The sequence below is a fragment of the Oncorhynchus masou genome, chromosome 25 (genome assembly GCF_036934945.1).
Source record: "Oncorhynchus masou masou isolate Uvic2021 chromosome 25, UVic_Omas_1.1, whole genome shotgun sequence".
Lineage (NCBI taxonomy): Eukaryota > Metazoa > Chordata > Actinopteri > Salmoniformes > Salmonidae > Oncorhynchus > Oncorhynchus masou.
The window spans coordinates 27318148-27338195 of record NC_088236.1 but is presented as its reverse complement, the minus strand read 5'-3'; the positions used below and the strand labels follow the sequence as shown (position 1 = coordinate 27338195).

Below are 20048 nucleotides of genomic sequence, written 5' to 3'. Positions count from 1 at the left end.
ATCAAAAGCATGAACTCATGTAGTAACCAAATTTGTTTTTAAATCAGAATATATTTTACATTTGAGATTCTTAAAAGTAGCCACTATTTGCCTTGACAACTTTGCACAATCTTGGCATTCTCTCAATCAGCTTCATGAGGTAGTCACCTGGAATGCATTTCAATTAAAAGGTGTGCCTTGTTAAAAGTTAATTTGTTGAATTTCTTTCCAGAAGATAGCCCTACTTGGTAAAAGACCAAGTCCATATTATGGCAAGAACAGAGAAACGACAGTCCATCACTTTAGGACAAAGGTCAGTCAATCCTGGAAAATTTCAAGAACGTTGAAAGTTTCTTCAAGTGCATTTGCAAAAACCAAGAGCTATGATGAAACTGGCTCTTATGAGGACCGCCACAGGAAAGGAAGACCCAGAGTTAACTCTAATCAACTTATCCACTGCCTCAGAGTTAGCAGCCTCAGAAATTGCAGCCCAAATAAATGCTTCACAGAGTTCAAGTAACAGACATCAACATCAACTGATCAGAGGAGACTGCATGAAATCAGGCCTTCATGGTCGAATTGCTGCAAAGAAACCACTACTAAAGGACACCAATAAGGCTAAGACACTTGCTTGGGCCAAGAAACACGAGCAATGGACATTAGACCAGTTGAAATCTGTCCTTCGTTCTGATGAGTCCAAATTTGAGATTTTTGGTTCCAACTGCCGTGTCTTTGTGAGACGCAGAGTAGGTAAACGGATTATCTCCACATGTGTGGTTCCCACCATGAAGCAAGGAGGAGGTGTGATGGTGCTTTGCTGGTGACACTGTCAGTGATTTATTTAGAATTAAAATATTGGTTTGCGCGTAGTGGGACTATCATTTGTTTTTAAACATGACAGTGACCCAACACACAGGCTGTGTAAGGGCTATTTGACCAAGAAGGAGAGTGATGGAGTGCTGCATCAGATGACATGGCCTCCACAATCACCCGACCTCATCCCAATTGAGATGGTTTGGGATGAGAGTGAAGGAAAAGCAGCCAACAAGTGCTTAGCATGTGGGAACTCCTTCAAGACTGTTGGAAAAGTCTTCCAGGTGAAACTGGTTGAGAGAATGCCAAGAGTATGCAAAGCGCAATGGCATAAGGTGGCAACTTTGAAGAATCTAAAATATGTCTTCACTATAATTCTACAATGTAAAAAATAGTAAAAATATAGAAAACCCTTGAATGAGTAGTTGTGTCCAAACCTTTGACTGGTACTGTATATACATATGACATGATATATATATATATATATATTTTGGCAGTCAAACCTGAAATTCCTTCTGTTTTAAGGCCTTTGTATGCTAACTAGACCCAGTTATATCTGTATGCTAAAGGTGCCGACAGAGTCAGATTCCACAGACAAGCAGCTGACATACCCAGGGAGTTCCCTCTCCTTTTTTGCTAGTTTGCATGGTTGGAGCCCCAACCTATACTTAGTGGTTTGCCTTCCGCAGGTGGCAGGTGCAGACCATGGGCTGGCTGGTGTTGGAGCTCTGCGGCACCTCCTCAGCCTTCTGGCCTTTGTGCTTAGACTCCACTCTGCGCGTTTCCTCCTCCTCTACCTCACTCACTTTCTGGACCTCCTTCGGTTTGGGCTCCTTACCCACCTTTTCCCCCACCAGTGCGGTGGAAGGGGTGCGCAGATTCTTGGGGGTTTCCTGGATCTGGACCCTCCTGGCAAAATCAGGCCCGTCATAGACCCTACTCTGGACCTCAGTGGAGGGTTCGACTCTGCCAGCTGTGTCACCCATATATTTCCTGGGTGGGTTGGCAGGGGGTTTGTAGGCATCCATCTTGCGCTTTTGGCTCATGGTAGCGGCACAGCAGATGATGAAGATCATGACGATGAGGAGGGAGGTGACCACAATTATGATCAGCATATTATCCTGGAGGAAGTCCACCACCCGGGTGAGCATAAAGTCCTTCAGGCGGATCATGGTGATGGTGATGGTGTTGGTGATGGTGCTGACCAGGGTGGGGGCTAGGGTAGTGGTGGGGGAAACATCAACGGGGGCGACATCGACGGGGGCGACATCGACGGGGGCGACATCGATGGGGGAGAGAGTGTGGTGGGGGCCATCGACGGGGATAATGAGATCCGGCTCCCCTCCGTCACCACTGCCATCCATGGAAATTCTATAGACCAGGGGCACATGCACTGCATACCCATGACCCCAGAGCAGAACCATGCTCACACATGCCAAGTGAAGAATCAAGTGGTTACTCATCTTTCCTTCAGGATCCTGTAAAGACAAGAGCGAGACATTCAATACAACATTTCTCAAAATTGCAGATGGTTTAGAAAATGTTTTTATGTCAAATTCATGACTATTTGGGCTGATTTCAAGAATATAGGCTTTCATTTTCTGCATCTATATAACAGCAGCTACTGTAGGCCTACAACATGCCTCCCCACTGAGCACAAACTGGTTAAATCTTTTATATATATTGAATTTGCTTCCACTACAAGCAACAAAAAATAGCCTGGGCAGCACCTCCTACTGGAGAGTTGATACATCTACAGCTATTCCTTCTGTCTCCCATTCAGGGCTGCAACCTGGTCTCAGAGCATTATGTATGTAAATTCAACACTCCATTTTGTATATGTTAGGTTTTGTATTGAGTTTCACCCCATTTTGCCCTCAGAACAGCCTAAATTCTTCAGGGCATGGATACAAGTTGTCGAAAGCGTTCCACATGCTGGCCCATGTTGACTCCGATGGGTGTCCTTTGGGTGGTGGACCATTCTTGATACACAAAGGAAAGTGTTGAGTGTGAAAAACCCAGCAGCGTTGCAATTCTTGACACACATCGGTCAGCCTGGCACCTACTACCATATCACACTTCTCCAAGATGGCGTAGCAGCAAGGTGTGTTTTGTCCCGTGTAAATATTCAGCTTTGTTTTTCTGTATACATATCAATCTCTTTTTTCCATTTACGTTAAATATACCTTCCTGCAACTGCTAGCAGTCTTTACCTTTAGCACAGACACCAGCACTTTTGCCCAGACAGCCCAGATAATATCTGGCATTCTGCACAGTGCGATATCAGCCCTGAGCATATCGGACTGCTTTTTTTTCTCTCCACTACATCACCGGATTCCTGCCGCAAGCTCTGGACCATTACACCGGGTCATCGCAGCAAGCTAGCTGCTACCGAGTGGCTATCGTGTCTAACGCCCTTGTCCAGAAGCAAGCACCAGTTAGCCTGGAGCTAGGCCCATTCCCCCAGCTAGCAAACGAAGTACACCAACTACAATACCTCTCTTGCCAATTGGCCTGGACACTTTGTCAACACTGAGCCCCCCCTAATCCATCACGACTGGTCTGCTGACGCATTTCATCCGATGTGCTCTCAACCAGCCTCTGAGTTGATGATGTCGGTGAGGACCCAGCTACTAGCCCCGGGCTGCTAACTGTCTGAGCGCCGTGTCTCCCTCTTGCCTAGCCTAGTGACGACTGTCGAGCAGCTCCCCGTTTCGTCCATTGCTGCTTATTGGACCCTATGATCACTCGGCTACACAGCTGATGCCTACGATACTTAATTTTGTTTATCTGTCGGACCCAGCCTCAAACTGAGGCCCTGTGTGTAGCTAACTGACCCTCTCTGCCCATTCATCGCCATTTACCCGTTGTTGTCTTAGCCCTCCCAATCAACACCTGTGATTGCTTTATGCCTCCCTCTAATGTCAATATGCCTGCCTTGTATACTGTTGTTTAGGGTTGGTCTCATTGTTTTGTTTTACTGTGGGGGACCTAGTCCCGCTCTGCATGCCCCGGTTATCTCCAATGCTCCACCCCCCACACATGCAGAGACCGCACCTAACTTAACTGGCGCCTCCAGAGGTGCAGTCTCTCTCATTGTCACTCAATGCCTATGTTTACCTCCACTGTACTCGCACCCTACCATGCCCCTGTCTGTGCATTATGCCCTGAATCTACCCTTCACGCCCAGAAGTCTGCTCTTTTTACTCTCTGTTCCGAATGCACTAGACAACCAGTTCTTATAGCCTTTAGCCGTACCCTACTCCTCTTCTGGTGATGTAGAGGTTAACCCAGGCCCTGTGTGCCACCAGGCGCTCTCATTTGACAACTGCTGTAACCAGAAAAGCCTTGGGTTCATGCATGTTGACATCAGAAGCCTCCTCCCTAAGTTTGCTTAATTCACTGCTTTAGCACATTCCACCAACCCTGATGTCCTAGCCGTGCCTGAATCCTGGCTTAGGAAAGCCACCAAAAATTCGGAAATCTCCATCCCAATTACAACGTTCTCTGTCGAGATCGAACTGCTAAAGGGGACAGAGTTGCAATCAACTGTAGAGATCCCTAACCCTGCAGAGTTCTGTCCTACTATCCAGGTCTATGCACAAACAAAGAGCTACTACTTTTAAAAATCACTCTCTCCACAAATAAGTCTCACTGTTGCCGTTTGTTATAGAGCCCCCTCAGCCCCCAGCTGTGCCCTGGACACCTTATGTGAATTGATTGCCCCTCATCTATCGCCTCATCTATCGTCAGAGTTCGTATTGTTAGGTGACCGAAACTGGGATATGCTTAACACCCCGGCCGTTTTACAATCTAAGCTAGATGCCCTCAATCTCACAAATCATCAAGGAACCTACCAGGTACAACCCCAAATCCGTAAACATGGGCACCCTCATAGATAACATCCTGACCAACTTGCCCTCTAAATACACCTCTGCTGTCTTCAACCAGGACCTCAGCAATCACTGCCTCATTGCCTGCATCTGTAATGGGTCTGCGGTCAAATGACCACACCTCATCACTGTCAAACACTCCCTAAAACACTTCTGCGAGCAGGCCTTTCTAATTGACCTGGCCCAGGTATCCTGTAAGGATATTGATCTCATTCCGTCAGTAGAGGATGCCTGGTTATTCTTTAAAAGTGCCTTCCTCACCATCTTAAATAAGCATTCCCCTTTCAGAAAATGTAGAACAAAGAACAGATATAGCCCTTGGTTCATTCCAGACTTGACTGCCCTTGACCAGCACAAAACATCATGTGGCGCACTGCACTAGCTTTCACCCCCGCGATATGAAACTTTTCAGGCAAGTCAGGAACCAATATACAGTCAGTTAGGAAAGCAAATGCTAGCTTTTTCAAACAGAAATTTGCATCCTGCAGTACTAATTCCAAAAGGTTTTGTGACACTAAAGTCCATGGAGAATAAAAGCACCTCCTCTCAGGTGCCCACTGCACTGAGGCTAGGAAACATTGTCACCACTGATAAACCCACGATAATCGAGAATTTCAATAAGCATCTCTCTACGGCTGGCCACGCTTTTCACCTGGTTACCCCAACTCCGGCCAAATGTTCTGCACACCCCGCAGCAACTGGCCCAATATCCCCCCACTTCTCCTTCAAATCCAGACAGCTGATGTCCAGAAAGAGTTGCAGAATCTGGATCCCTACAAATCAGCTGGGCTAGACAATCTGGACCCTCTCTTCCTAAAATTATCTGCCGCCATTGTCGCAACCCCCATTCCTAGTCTGTTCAACCTCTCGTATCGTCTGAGATACCTAAAGATTGGAAAGCGGCTGCGGTCATCCCCCTCTTCAAAGGGGGGACACTCTAGACCCAAACTGTTACAGACCTATATCCATCCTGTTCTGCCTTTTCTAAAGTCTTCGAAAGCCAAGTGAACAAACCGATCACCGACCGTTTCGAATGCCACCGTACCTTCTCCACTATGCAATCTGGTTTCATAGCTGGTCATGGGTACACCTCAGCCACACTTATGGTCCTAAACAATATCTTAACCGCCATCGTTAAAAGACAGTACTGTGCATCCATAGACATCGACCTGGCCAAGGCTTTCGACTCTGTCAATCATCGTATTATCAGCAGACTCAACAGCCTTGGTTTCTCTAATGACTGCCTCGACTGGGTCTGAGAAGAAGTTGGTGAACGAGTTCAGTGTGTCAAATCGGAGGGCCTGTTGTCCAGTCCTCTGGCAGTCTGTGGGGGTTCCACAGGGTTCATTTCTCGGGCAGACTCTTCTCTTTGTATATATCAATGTCGTCGCTCTTGCTGCTGGTGATTCTCTGATCCTCCTTTACGCACACGACACCATTCTGAAAACATCTGGCCCTTCTTTGGACACCGTTAACAAACCTCCAGACGAGCTTCAATACCATACAACACTCCTTCCATGGCCTCCAACTGCTCTTAAATACAAGTAAAACTAAATGCATGCTCTTCAACCGATCACTGCCCGCAAGGGCCCGCCCACCTAGCATCACTACCAATCCTTGACTATCCTACCAATCCTTGACTTCGGCGATGTAATTTACAAAATAGCCTCCAACACTCTACTCAGTAAATTGGATGCAGTCTATCACAGTGCAACCCGTTTTGTCACAAAAGCCACATATACTACCCACCATTGTGACCTGTATGCTCTCGTTGGTTGGTCCTCGCTACATATTCGTCACCAAACCCACTGGCTCCAGATCATCTATAAGTCTTTGCTAGGTAAAGCTCCACCTTATCTCAGCTCACTGGTCACCATAGCAACACCCACCCGTAGCACACACTCCAGCAGGTATATTTCACTGGTCATCCCCAAAGCCAACACCTCGTTTGGCCGCCTTTCCTTCCAGTTCTCTGCTGCCAATGACTGGAACAAATGGCAAAAATCACTGAAATTATATCTCCCTCACTAACTTTCAAGCATCGGCTGCCAGAGCAGCTTACCGATCGCTGCAGCTGTACACAGCCCATCTGTAAGTAGCCCATCCAACCAACTACCTACCTAGTCCCCATATTTGTTTAGTTTTTCTCTGCTCTTGTGCACCAGCATTTCTACTTGCACATCCTCATGTGCACATCCATCACTCCAGTGTTAATTGCTAAATTGTAATTACTTCACCACTATGGCCTATTTATTTCCTTACCTCCTTACTTCATTTGCGCACACTGTATACAGATGTTCTATTGTGTTATTGACTATGTGTGTTTATCCCATGTGTAACTCTGTTGTTTGTGTTGCACTGCTTTTCTTCATCTTGGCCAGGTTGCATTTGTAAATGAGAAGTTGTTCTCAACTGGCCTAGCTGTTTAAATATAGGTAAAATAAAAAATACCCTGTTCAATCTTGCCCATTCACCCTATGAATGGCACACATACACAATCCATGTCTCAATTGTCTCAAGGCTTAAAAATCCTCATTTAACCTGTCTCTTCCCCATTTACACTGATTGAAGTGGATTTAACAAGTGACATCAATAAGGGATCATAACTTTCACCTGGATTCACCTGGTCAGTTTATATCATGGAAAGAGCAGGTGTTCTTATTTTTTGTGCTACTCAGTGCACTTAGCATGTTAGCTAACCCATCCCCAAACCTTTTAGCTAACCCTAACCATTTAACCTAACTCCTAAACTCCAAGCCTAGCTAGAATTCGTAACATATATACGTTTTTGCAAATTTGTAGCATATTGTAGATTTTGCTAATTCGGAACATTTAATACGAATTGCAATTCATAACATATCATACAAATTACTGATAGACATCCACAAATTACTACATACCATACAGTATCATACCAAAAGCAGTGTACTGGATTTATGTACAGAATAACAAAATGCTCTGAGACCAGAGTGAGGGTTTAAACCAACCCCAGCACTGCTTAGCTTTGATATTTGTCACTGACCATTACCAAAATTATGTAGTGAGAATGATTAAGTAATTCCAACAACTAGGTTCAACAGAGAAAATTATTTCAATCATACAGTATATTATCAATTATGCTATTTAGGCATAGGCAGCATGTGAGTTTCAAGTTTGGGGAAGCAAATTTTCACCATAAAAATGCACCTTTAAATAAAGCAAAATTTGTTTTCAAGCGATTATATTTTGAAATATTGCATTGTGACTGGCTGGGCCTCCACTTTTCACTGACAGTCGCATCTCAACAATCATGTATTTGGTATTTGCCACGTGCTTAGCCCAAATTGCACACGCTGTCATTCCCTCCTGAATATAAGCAATGCAAATTAAAACAATCCATAACTGATTTTAAAAACAAAAAATGTAAATCATGCTTTCAGGGTATATACACACACATACACACACACATATATATGCATATATACACACACACACATATATATATACACACACAAATGAAAAATGTGACATGGCCGGTGGCCCATAGCCTGCTAACATTTATGTTTCTGTATTATTTATATAATCTAGCGGATGTCACGTAAACTCAGATTCAAAGTCAATATGGCACTATGAATTACTTTGAGAGGAAAGGAGGGTACTTGAGAGAGAGCGGTCATGAGCTCCCACATTTTTCAGCATGTTTTTAAAAATACATTTATAGATTTTTTTGGGATGTACATATACAGGATGCTACCCTAAACAACATAACCTTCATTCCAAATCTGAACAGTAAACCTACAACCTGATTTTGGATGGAATTACTTGGAATGCTTCCTACACAAGGATTATTATTCCCAAACTGTACATCAAATGCTCTGGCAAACAAGCAGAGACCTGAAAACCCCATCCAACCTGTGAGTTGAGTGAGTAATGCTTAGCTTGAAGCTATTTTTTTTACTTTCAAAAGCCAAGAAGAAAAATACATTACAATTATATATTTTACTTCATAAGGACTGAATGCTCAGGCTACCAAGCTTTGCTAGGACAAAGAGATACAACTTCAATTAGCACTGACGTGTTAAGCAAGAGGTGTCGAAGTCACCCCGATCCAGAGGCCTTGAAGCCCCCTCCTGCTGTTCAAAGACCACCCACTGGCATTTTCTACAAGAAATCTTCCTACAGAAATAAAAGCTTCTCTGAAGTGAGTGACACCACTCCCATTGCCTGCTGCTTGGATTCCACCTGACGATCTGTAACGTATGTAACGTTTATGGTAGTCATTTATTTAACTTTGTCTCCTCGGTAAGAAAAGCACCACTTATTTTTAAAATTAGGAATCCAATGTGCCATTTGTTTATTTCTGTGTTTACGTGACTAATGCTACTACTTTTTGGAAAATGTGTTGTATAATTAAACAGACTGTGTTTGTTCCCACACTCGGGACTCTGACTCAATTGGTTACAGACTGTTGGCCTCCCATCCCGTTCTATCACCTCTCGCCCGCTTTGAATTCATGTTACCTGATGAAATTGCTGTACAATATGATCTTGTTGCCATCTGATGCACATTCAGATGTCATAAAACCAGAGCTCTCCCTGTCCTCTGCCGTGCCTTGATTGTATTACTGTTGATGATATCTGGAAATGTGCATGTACACCCTGGCCCATCTACTGTTACTAGCCCCAATTCTGACCTGTGCTCTGATATCTGCTTCCGTAAAAATCTGGGATTTCTGCACGTTAACACTAGAAGCTTGTTACCTAAAATTCATCAATTGAAAGTGTGGGTTCAGAGCTCCAATCCAAATGTGTTGGTCATTACTGAGACGTGGTTAAATAAGAGTGTTTTGAATTCCGATGTTAACCCTTCTGGTTATAACCTTTTTTGGGCGAGACAGATCTTCCAAAGGTTGGGGAGTAGCAATCTTTACCAAGGATCACCTTCAGTGCTCGGTTGTCTCCACCAAGTCTGTCCCTAAACAATTTGATTTTCTGGTTTTAAGCATTACACTTTCAAATAGCTCTTTGTTGACTGTTGCTGGGTGCCATCGTCCTCCATCAGCACTGGCCTGTACCCTACCTGCCCTAAGCTCTCTCCTGGCCCCTTACACCAAGTTTGAATTGTCCTGCAAGGTGACCTAAACGGGGACATGCTTAAACCACCTGACCAAGTCCTAAAACAATGGGACTCCCTACATCTTTCTCAGATTATTACCAATCCCACAAGGTATGACTCCAAACACCCAGAAAAGGCTACTCTCCTCGATGTTATCCTCATAAATACTCCTGATAGGTATCAGTCTGGTGTTTTCTGTAATGACCTTAGTGATCACTGTTTTACAGCCTGTGTTCGTAATGGCTGCTCAGTGAAACGACCTGTCCTGATTTGTCATAGACGCTTGCTAAAAAACTTTAATGAGCAAGCCTTCCTTCATGAATTGGCCTTTGTATAGAACCAGCTTGATCCCCTCTTTCGAAGATGCATGGACCTTATTTTTTTACATTTTCAGTGGTATTGTTAACAAACCCCACCCCCATAAGGAAAATGAGATTTAAAAACAGGTTCAGTCCCTGGTTCGACCGTGAACTTGCAGTTACTCCACCTCAAAAATTGCATTTGGCGAAAGGCTCGGCACACGCATACTCAGGCTGACTGGCTCTCGTTCATGCAAATGAGAAATAAGTGCACTCAGGCTATCCGGAAGGCCGAAGTTAGTTACTTTAAGGAGCAGTTCTCTCTCTGTGGGTCTAACCCCAAGAAGTTCTGGAAAACAGTTAGACTTGGAGAATAAACCCTCCTCCCGACAACTGCCCATGTCCCTTAAAGTTGATGATGTGGATGTTACTGACAGAAGCACTTTAATCACCACTTCATTAAGTCAGGATTCTTATTTGACTCAGCCATGCCTCATTTCCCGTCCAACACTTCCTCATTTCCCGTCCAACATTTCCTCATCTCCCAGCCCTTCTAATGTGACTATCCCCGATGCTTCTCCCTATCTTTCCCCTGCCACACTACAACAGGTCTCCCTGCAGGCAGTCACTGAGTTCGAGGTCCTAGAGGAGCTCCTGAAACTTGACCCAAAAAAAAACATCTGGGTCAGATGGTATAGACCCTTTCTTCTTTAAGGTTGCTGCCCCTATCATCACCAAGCCTATCTCCAACCTTTTTAACCCATCTCTCCTTTCTGGGAGGTTCCCAGTGCTTGGAAGGCAGCCACGGTTCATCCTTTATTTAAAAGGGGGAGATCAAGCTGTTATAGGCCTATTTCTATTTTGCCCCGTTTACCAAAAGTGTTGGAAAAACTTGTCAATAATCAACTGTCTATAGTATTCTCTCTGGTATGCAATCTGGTTTCCGGATGTGTCACTGCAACCTTAAAGGTCCTTAATGATGTCACCATTGCCCTTGATAGAGACTGCCAGAGGTCCGGACTACAGGGCCTCCAATTTGACACACTGCACTCTGTCTGAGAAGTTGGTGAACCAGGCGAGGCAGTCATTTGAGAAGCCAAGGCTGTTGAGTCTGACGGTAAGAATGTGGTGATTGACAGAGTCGAAAGCCTTGGCCAGGTCGATGAATACAGCTGCACAGTAATGTCTCTTATCGATGGCGGTTATGATATTGTTTAGGACCTTGAGCGTGGTTGACGTGCACCCATGACCAGCTCTGAAACCAAATTGCATAGCGGAGAAGGCACGGTGGGATTCAAAATGGTTGGAAATCTGTTAACTTGGTTTTAGAAAGGCAGGGTAGGATGGATATAGGTCTGTAGCAGTTTGGGGTTTAGTTACTCCCCCTTTGAAGAGGGGGATTATCGCGGCAGCTTTCCAATCTTTGGGAATCTCAGACGACACGAAAGAGGTTTAACAGGCTAGTAATAGAGGTTGCAACAACTTAGGCAGATAATTATAGAAAAAGGGGGTCCAGATTTTCTAGCCCGGCTGATTTGTTGGGGTCCAAATTTTGCAGCTCTTTCAGAACATCATCTATCTGGATTTGGGTGAAGGAGAAATGGGGGAGGCTTGGGCGAGTTGCTGTGGCGAGTGCAGGACTGTTGACCGGGGTAGCCAGGTGGAAAGCATGGCCAGACGTAGAAAGATGCTTCTTGAAATTCTCTATTGTGGTGACAGTGTTTCCTAGACTCCTTTATATATGCTATTTGTTTTAAACATGAGCTGGTTAAAAAATGAGTGTGTTTTGTTTATGTATGGTTGATATTGCTTATGAAAATAAATATTGTAAAAAGAGGACAATGTCTTGCCAGTCACTGGTACAGAAATGGCTGAGAAACAGTGTACTGTACTGCCAATGTTGTGTCAGCATTACTGCCTGTGTCCAGTGCTTGATTTGAGCTGGACACTGCCGGAACAGGATCCAACACCTCTCAGTTATGGACTGTTTCATTCCAAAACCATTTTACCTCTCGTGTCATGAAAAATAATGTTCGCCATTTGCAATGGATGTGGCACCTATGTATTTAGGCCTAGATAGCATTTGGGAAGTAATCAACAGTTATTGTTTACATTCAGCCCTAATTATAATCAATACATATAGGCCTAGGGTTTAAAGCTTGGTTTGATTTCAAATGGGATATACTAGTTTTTAATAAATATGTTGGAGTCTCCCTCTTAACCAAAAATACAAGTTAAAGAATAGAATTAAGTCAAATCAAGCTGTTTTTAAAGTGCATTTACAGTTATTTGATTCTTCAAGATTTTTGATTGAAATGGAGATGAATCCAACATATCAATTATTAATTTGTAGCCAAACAGGAATTGAAGCCAGACTCAGTGGCACAGCTGGACCTGTCGAAGCAGAAGAAGCATCTCCTTTAAATGTGTATATTTGGTTGTGTTGACAAACAATTCAATATCACTTTTGTAATACGGTAAATAGCCTATTAATTTATCGACAAGTTAAGAAATTGTTGGATTCACATTTCCCTCAACCAAAAATGAGTTAAAGAATAGGAGTAAGTCAGTGGCTCATATTAAACTATCCAAGCAGTAGATACATATCCTTTAAATGTTAATATTTAGTAGCATTGTCAACCAAACAAAATATCACTTTTGTACATTAGGCTATTTACTATCTTACAAACTAATGTAACAGTATTTATTCAACCTTAAGGGCAACTCCACCATTTTCAACCAAATGTTCATCATCTCCAGCACAATACCAGTGTCAACATGTAAAAATGGTGCATTTCTATGTTTTGTAGAAAAAAATATATAAAGTTAAAAAGTTTTACCCGATGACATAAAAAAAAGTTATTTTCAAACACACGTTGGGAGCAAGAAAATACGCTCACTTGGGCTAGAAACTCATAGCAAGTTTTGAAAATCACTTTCTTTTTATTTAATCCTTCCCTGTGATGTGACAAAAGCATTTTTATAGACCTTTTCAACCGCAGATCATAGAAACGCACTGTATTCACAGGAGATGATGAATATGGAGGTTAAAATCAGGGTCGCAGGTCTGTGGAAATCTTCACATGTTAAAAGAATCTGCACAGAATCTCAAAAAGGCATTGATTACTTGCACCATGTACTTTAATGTCATCTCAACTAACTGCAAGCCAGATCATTTGGTTCTGCTTTTAGATCAAGCAGTGATAACACATTAAGTGATAAATAAGACAGATTTTTCATTCAAATTTGGTTGTGTAGTTATATGGTTGAAAACAGTGACAGCACTTTGGGGGGAATTCAACAAACTTTTGGCTGTGTTTTTGAGTGGGTGAAAATAGGTTGGAATCAACGTATCTACCAAATACTACCCAATTGTCCATGTTGAAATGAGGGTGTGCCAAGTCTCCCTTTCTCTCTACTAAGGATGGATGGGCAGTTGGGTTTCTAGTATTAGAATGAAGAAACATTCAATGGTTTGACAGTACAGAGGATGGATTTTGTGTTATTATAACTCAGAACAAAGTAGAAACCTCTGAGGTGTTGCTCATGTTCCCAATGACCAGATCCATCTAGTTATACAATCACTACAGAAAAGTACAGCCACAATAGTTCTCCCATTTCGCATATTGTATTAAATCTATTTTAACTGTCTGTAGCCATTACTTATTTGGGGTGGAGGCCGGCAGTTTGGTCATGGTTTAAATGTGTAGTGGAGAGAGGCCACCCATCCACCACACCAAAGAGAGGAGAAAGCTATATATGCCACAGGGAGCAGAGAGGCGTAGGATACTTGTGGCTGTGGCCTCCATTTACACTGGGCTGCAGCAGGCTAACAACAGGCTGTGGCAGGGATCGGATGGGTTATTTCTGCTCATAGGGAAAGCCTGCATTCATCCTGCCTTAGGAACGGGTGCACTTACAGTATGCTCTACAGAGAAAGAGTCAGTCTCAAGAAGCAGCTAATGCAGTTCAAAACGGTCTCTCTCCTAACATAATATTACACACCAGTATCTCACAGCCCAAACTCTAAATCTGTAGCTTCACTCTGTCTGGAAATACATGTAATTACACAGTGCTGCTTACTACTCTGGTGAGAATGGCTGGCTTCTAATCAGCCTTGTTACATTCAACCTCTGAAGCCTTACTCCTTACTGTAAATGTGCCCATCATGTCTCTCTTGTGTGGTTATGCATACAGTATGTACTTTAGTCATACTAAAATGGATGGTTAGCTTGATCTCCCCACCCATGTATGTTCAGTCAGGAAAGCTACAGAGCCATGTGCGCTGTGACTGGACCTTGGTATTTACCAGACATAATTACATCTTCAGGAATAGTCTCCTGGTTGGTCATCATCATCTCTACAGTTCATCCACTGAAACACACTAAAAGAATCATCCTGAATTCCTCCAGCCATCTTCACCTACAAGCTCCAATCACCACCATGTTATTGTGACTTTTACCCCTCTAAATATTAAGACTAACTTTCTAATGTGACATTCACCGTAATCATCTTTTTAAACATTCTATTAGCTGGAGGACTCAACCTCTCAAACTTTGATATTTCTAAACAAATGGACCCTTACTTCGATCATTCAAAACCAAAGATGGATGGATATGTTAATCTGCACTTTTGAAACCTTTTCTTATGTCTTCACCAAAAAGACCACAACTGATCTTGTATGACAAAATGAAACGTGACAGTACCTGTAACTTTAATTTCCTAAAAACAACAACTTTCCCCATTGTCCCCATTTCTTGTCCTTAAGTTGACAGGTTTGTCGTACCGTACAAAGTCTACAGTAATCAAAACTACCATTTATTCTTGTTACCCATACAGTACCAGTCAAAAGTTCGAACTCACCTACTATTTCAATCTTTATTTTTACTATATTCTACATTGTAGACTAATAGTCAAGACATTAAAACTATGAAATAACACATTGAATAATGTAGTAACCAAAAAAAAGTGTTAAAAACAAATGAAAATATATTTAGATTATTCTTCAAAGTAGCCACCCTTTGCCTTGATGACAGCCTTGCACACTCTTGGCATTCTCTCAACCAGCTTCATGAGGTAGTCACCTGGAATGCATTTTAATTAACAGGTGTCCTTGTTAAAAGTTCATTTGTGGAATTTCTTTCCTTCATAATGCATTTGAGCCAATCAGTTGTGTTGTGACACGGTAGGGGAGGTATACAGAAGATAGCGCTATTTGGTAAAATGCCAAATCCATATTATGGCACGAACAGCTCAAATAAGCAAAGAGAAAAGACACAAAGGTCAGTCAATTGGGAAAATGTCAAGAACTTTGAAAGTTTCTTCAAGTACAGTCGCAAAAACCATCAAGCGCTATGACGAAACTGGCTCTCATGAGGACCGCCATAGGAAAGGAAGACCCAGAGTTACCTGCTGCAAAGGATAAGTTCATTAGAGTTACCAACCTCAGAAATTGCAGCCCAAATAAATGCTTCACAGAGTTCAAGTAACAGACATCAACATCAACTGATCAGAGGAGACTGCATGAAATCAGGCCTTCATGGTCGAATTGCTGCAAAGAAACCACCACTAAAGGACACCAATAAGAAGAGACTTGCTTGGTCCAAGAAACACGCGCAATGGACATTAGACCGGTGGAAATCTGTCATTTGGTCTGATGAGTCCATGTGAGATTCTTGGTTCCAACCGCTGTGTCTTTGTGGGATGCAGAGTAGGTGAACGGATGATCTCCACATGTATGGTTCCCACCGTGAAGCATGATGGAGAAGGTGGGATAGTGCTTTGCTGGTGACACTGATTTATGATTCAAGGCACATTTAACCAACATGACTACCACAGCATTGTGCAGCGATTCACCATTCCATCTTGTTTACTCTTAGTGGGACTATGATTTGTTTTTCAACAGGACGGTGACCCAACACACCTCCAGGCTGTGTAAGGGCTATTTGACCAAGGCGGCGAGTGATGGAGTGCTGCATCAGATGACCTGGCCTCCACAATCACCCGACAACTCAATTAGGATGGTTTGGGATGAGTTGGACCACAGTGTGAAGGAAAACTATCCAAAAAGTGCTCAGCATGTGGGAACTCCTTCAAGACTGTTGGAAAAGGCTCCTACATGAAGATGGTTGAGAGAATGCCAAGGGTGTGCAAAGCTGTCTTCATTGCCAAGTGTGGCTATTTTAGAAGAAACTAAAATATATTTGGATTTGTTTAACACTTTTTTGGCTACTACATGATTCCATGTGTGTTATATCATAGTTTTTATATCTTCACTATTATTCTGTAATGTAGAAAATAGTTCAAATAAAGAAAAACCCTTGAATGAGTAGGTGTCCAAACTTTTGACTAGTACTGTGTCCTAACCGGGAATTAAACCAAAAAAGAAAAAAGGTCTGTACTTACAGATGCTGTCTGGCTGAAGTGTCTCCTCTGGACTGAATGGTAGAGGGGTTCTAACAGCAGAGGGAGAGAGAGAGAGCAGAAGAAAATTGAGGGGTGGAAAAAAGAGGGAGCGTCCAAGTTGCCACCCTCTCCTGTAACTTCCAGTAGACTGAAAGTTGTTTCTCCAGTTCTAAAAAAGCCTGCTGATTGCAGAAAGACGTCCATCCCTCTACATTTCCATCCCCTCCCCGTCCCGCTTTACATAACTCCCCCCAACATCATCCTCTCCCAGAAGTGGTAGATGCTTTGGCCAGTCTAGAAAGGAGGGACAGTTAGGGGCTGCCATACTGCATGTATTTTCCTTGTTTGCTCCTAAACCTTAAATATGATTGAGATATTTATGAGGGGAACATCTTTGTCCACTACATATATATTTCCTAATTGTTCACAATCACAGAGTTACTGGTTCACGTGGCAATTCTGAAAGTTGTGCGGTTAGGTCAAATACAAAATTCAGCCGAAATGTCAATCTTAATGCAGGATTAATGCACTGGAGTAGCACAACATTTGTTGTACTTTCTTCAATATCAAAGACAAAGTACTCACTTCCCCCTTGCCATTACACATAATGAATCAGTGTTCTCTAAAATGGACAAGACCACTTTCTGTACGTTGACAGTTAGTGGGTATTTATGTTCTCCACAAGGCGAGTCCCTATTTTCCCCCTGCTTCTCACAGAGATCTCTAATTATGTGCTCCAGATTACAGCCCGTCTCCACACAGCCTACAAGACCAGCTTACAGAGAGGGCCCGTCTTTCATCATATCACACACGTACAAACCTAACAGAAAATTTACAGTCTGCTACAAACATGTGCCTCAGAACTTACATCCCTGCTGGCACTGCAGGGCTTCTGTTTTGCCCATGGCTGTTTGGAGCACCTCTTGCCTCATCATTTTTGTAATAAGATTCGATAGAGGTTGAAGAATTCAGTACGACAGAAACATTTAAATGTCTTTATTCAGTATGTACAGGAAAGGTCAGGTATACACATGCTTCACAATAGTGATAGATGTGTATTTCTCATTAGAATAACAGTGAGATAAGCAAGACACTTTTTTTCTGTATAAGTACAAAACATTTGCTACATAGCTGACAAAGCACAAGTGTGTTATTGTGAATTGCGAGTTTGACTGAAGTGTTACAAGCATCCATCAACGTCTGGGATGAAGCTGTTGAGAGTGAGATTGTCCCCCTCGCTGTCCTCTGTGCTGGGCATTAGGGTGATGTTGCTTGTGGGGCATCTGTATCTCCCCTGGCCTCCATAAATGGTTCTGGTGGGGACCACTGCTGAGATGCACACCATCTCTGTGCCCTGTCCCTGCAGCTGATGGGCCCTGTGTCTGTATGTGCTGCCCCTCAGCTTGGTCAGGAGGATGACGGTGCTGACAATAAACATTGTTATCACAGCAGCCAGCACAGCGATGATGATCAGGCACTGACCTACCAGCCCTCTCCCCTTAGGGGTCATGGTCGGGCATGTCACTCTGTTCGAGACACTGACGCTTCTTGGAATGGAGGATTTTGCTGTCCCTTCTGTGAAGGAGTTGATGGCAGTGGTAGGGTTGGATGGATGCAGGGTGGATGGGACAGGTGTTTGTTTAACTCTCACAGTGGTGTGGGAGAGCTCAGTCTCATGGTCTGTCTCTGAGGTTTCAGTTCTCATTGTTTGCTGGGTAACGGAGACTTCTGTTGCGTTTTCGGTCAGGTCTTTGGTGAGGGCTACAGGGGGCGTTGTTTGAGGTGGTAGCTCAGACAGGTTCGACTCCTGGGGTCCATGGGTTGCTACCCCCCAGTGGCTAAGTAGACATCTCGAGACCGCCTTGCTTGACAGAACCAGAAGGAACACAAGAGCTGGAAATCTCCCAGGCTTTGGGGTAAACATGGTGGCAAATCTGCAAAGGGAAATTATAACAGCAAAAATGTAAAGACTATGTTCAATGAAACAGTGGTATAACTCAGACGTTCATCACAAAACTATGAGGCATAGCTATGCCCAATTCAAGCCTTTCTGTTTTAAACTACCTTAGCATGCGCTAAGGAAGAACCAATGTGATAAGTGCTATGAGACAAAGTGTGAAAAGTAACTTGACCTTCTGTAATCTAGTGTGATACATTACAGAACACTGCACCGAAATGCCAGCACAGTCATGCACAAATACCCAATACTTGTAATAACACGGTATACATTGGCTTAATATTTAAAATGGTGTTGCTCATCAACATCACTTTGAGCCTGTGTAAAGGGGTCAATTTCCTTTCCAAAAAATGTTAGTGACAGTGACTGACAGATAATGATCTGCAATACATCTAAATCCACCCCATCAGTGATGTTGCAACGCTTCCTCAGCATTTCAGAAAAAAAAACAAATCAATCTAATTACAGGTTCTTTTAGAAAGCGGAGACTTTGTAGAAACTGTACACTAGCTCATGCAGCCCAACACTACTGATCGCCCCACTGCTATGACACTTACCCAAATGCTGGAGGAGAAGTCTTGTTTTGTGGTATATTGGCCCCTCAACCAGCAGATTGTTCACCGTCAAGCAAGAAGCGAGACATTGGCTGATCTGTGAGGAATGCAGGAAGCATGCTACCTTTCACAGAAGTGAAGCTGTTTAAAAAAATAAAACACTGACAAGTGTTACACTTACAAATGAGGAATGGTGACATACATGGGTTTCAGATACAAGGAAAGCTAGAATCTCTTGATAAAGAAAAGCAAGTATGTGAGAGCAAAAGTATGAGCGTACACTTAACTTGACATGCAGTGCATTAGTAAAGTATTCAGGCACCTTCCCATTTATTACGTTACAACCTTATTCCAAAATTAATTTATTATTCTAAAAGTCTAAATTGTTTCTAAACACAATACCCCATAATGGACAAAGCCAAAACATGTTTAGAAATGTGCAAATGATGAGAAAAAGTAAATGAAATACCTTACATAAGTATTCAGACCCTTTGCGATGACTCAAAATTAAAAGGTCAGGTGCATCCTCTGTTCCATTGATGGTCCTCGAGTTGTTTCAACAACTTGAATGGGGTAAACCTGTGGTAAATTATTCATTGATTGAACCGGATTTGGAAAGGCACACACCGGTCTGTATAATTTCCCACAGTTGACAGTATATGTCAGAGCAAAAACCAAACCCTGAGGTCGAAATAATTCCCCGTGGAGCTCCGAGACATAATTGTGTCGAGGCACAGATCTGGGGAAAGTGTACCAAAAATGTCTGCAGCATTGAAGGTCCAAGAACACAGTGGCCCCCATAATTCTTAAATGGGAGATGTTTGGGACCACCAAGACTCTTCCTAGAGCCTGCCACCCGGCCAACTGATCTGGCCGCCCTGCCACTCCTCAGGAAAAGGCAAGACCGCCCGCTTGGAGTTTTCTGAAAGGCAGCTAAAGGACTCTGACCATGAGAAAGATGATTCTCTGGTCTGATGAAACCAAGATTGGACTCTGGGGCCTGAATGCCAAGCGTCACGTCTGGAGGAAACCTGCACCATCCCTAAGGTGAAGC

At 43.1% G+C, this 20048-nt stretch overlaps 1 protein-coding gene across 1 annotated transcript; it reads right to left on the bottom strand.

Annotated features, from left to right (window-relative positions):
* Positions 1-1422: 1422 nt before the first annotated feature.
* On the bottom strand, positions 1423-16668 carry LOC135514022 (transmembrane protein 119-like). Its single transcript, XM_064937149.1, has 2 exons — positions 16484-16668; positions 1423-2270 (listed from the first exon to the last, which is right to left on the bottom strand). The coding sequence occupies exon 2, from the start codon at positions 2253-2255 to the stop codon at positions 1461-1463; it is 795 nt and encodes a 264-aa protein (XP_064793221.1). The 5' UTR covers positions 2256-2270; positions 16484-16668; the 3' UTR covers positions 1423-1460.
* Positions 16669-20048: the final 3380 nt, after the last annotated feature.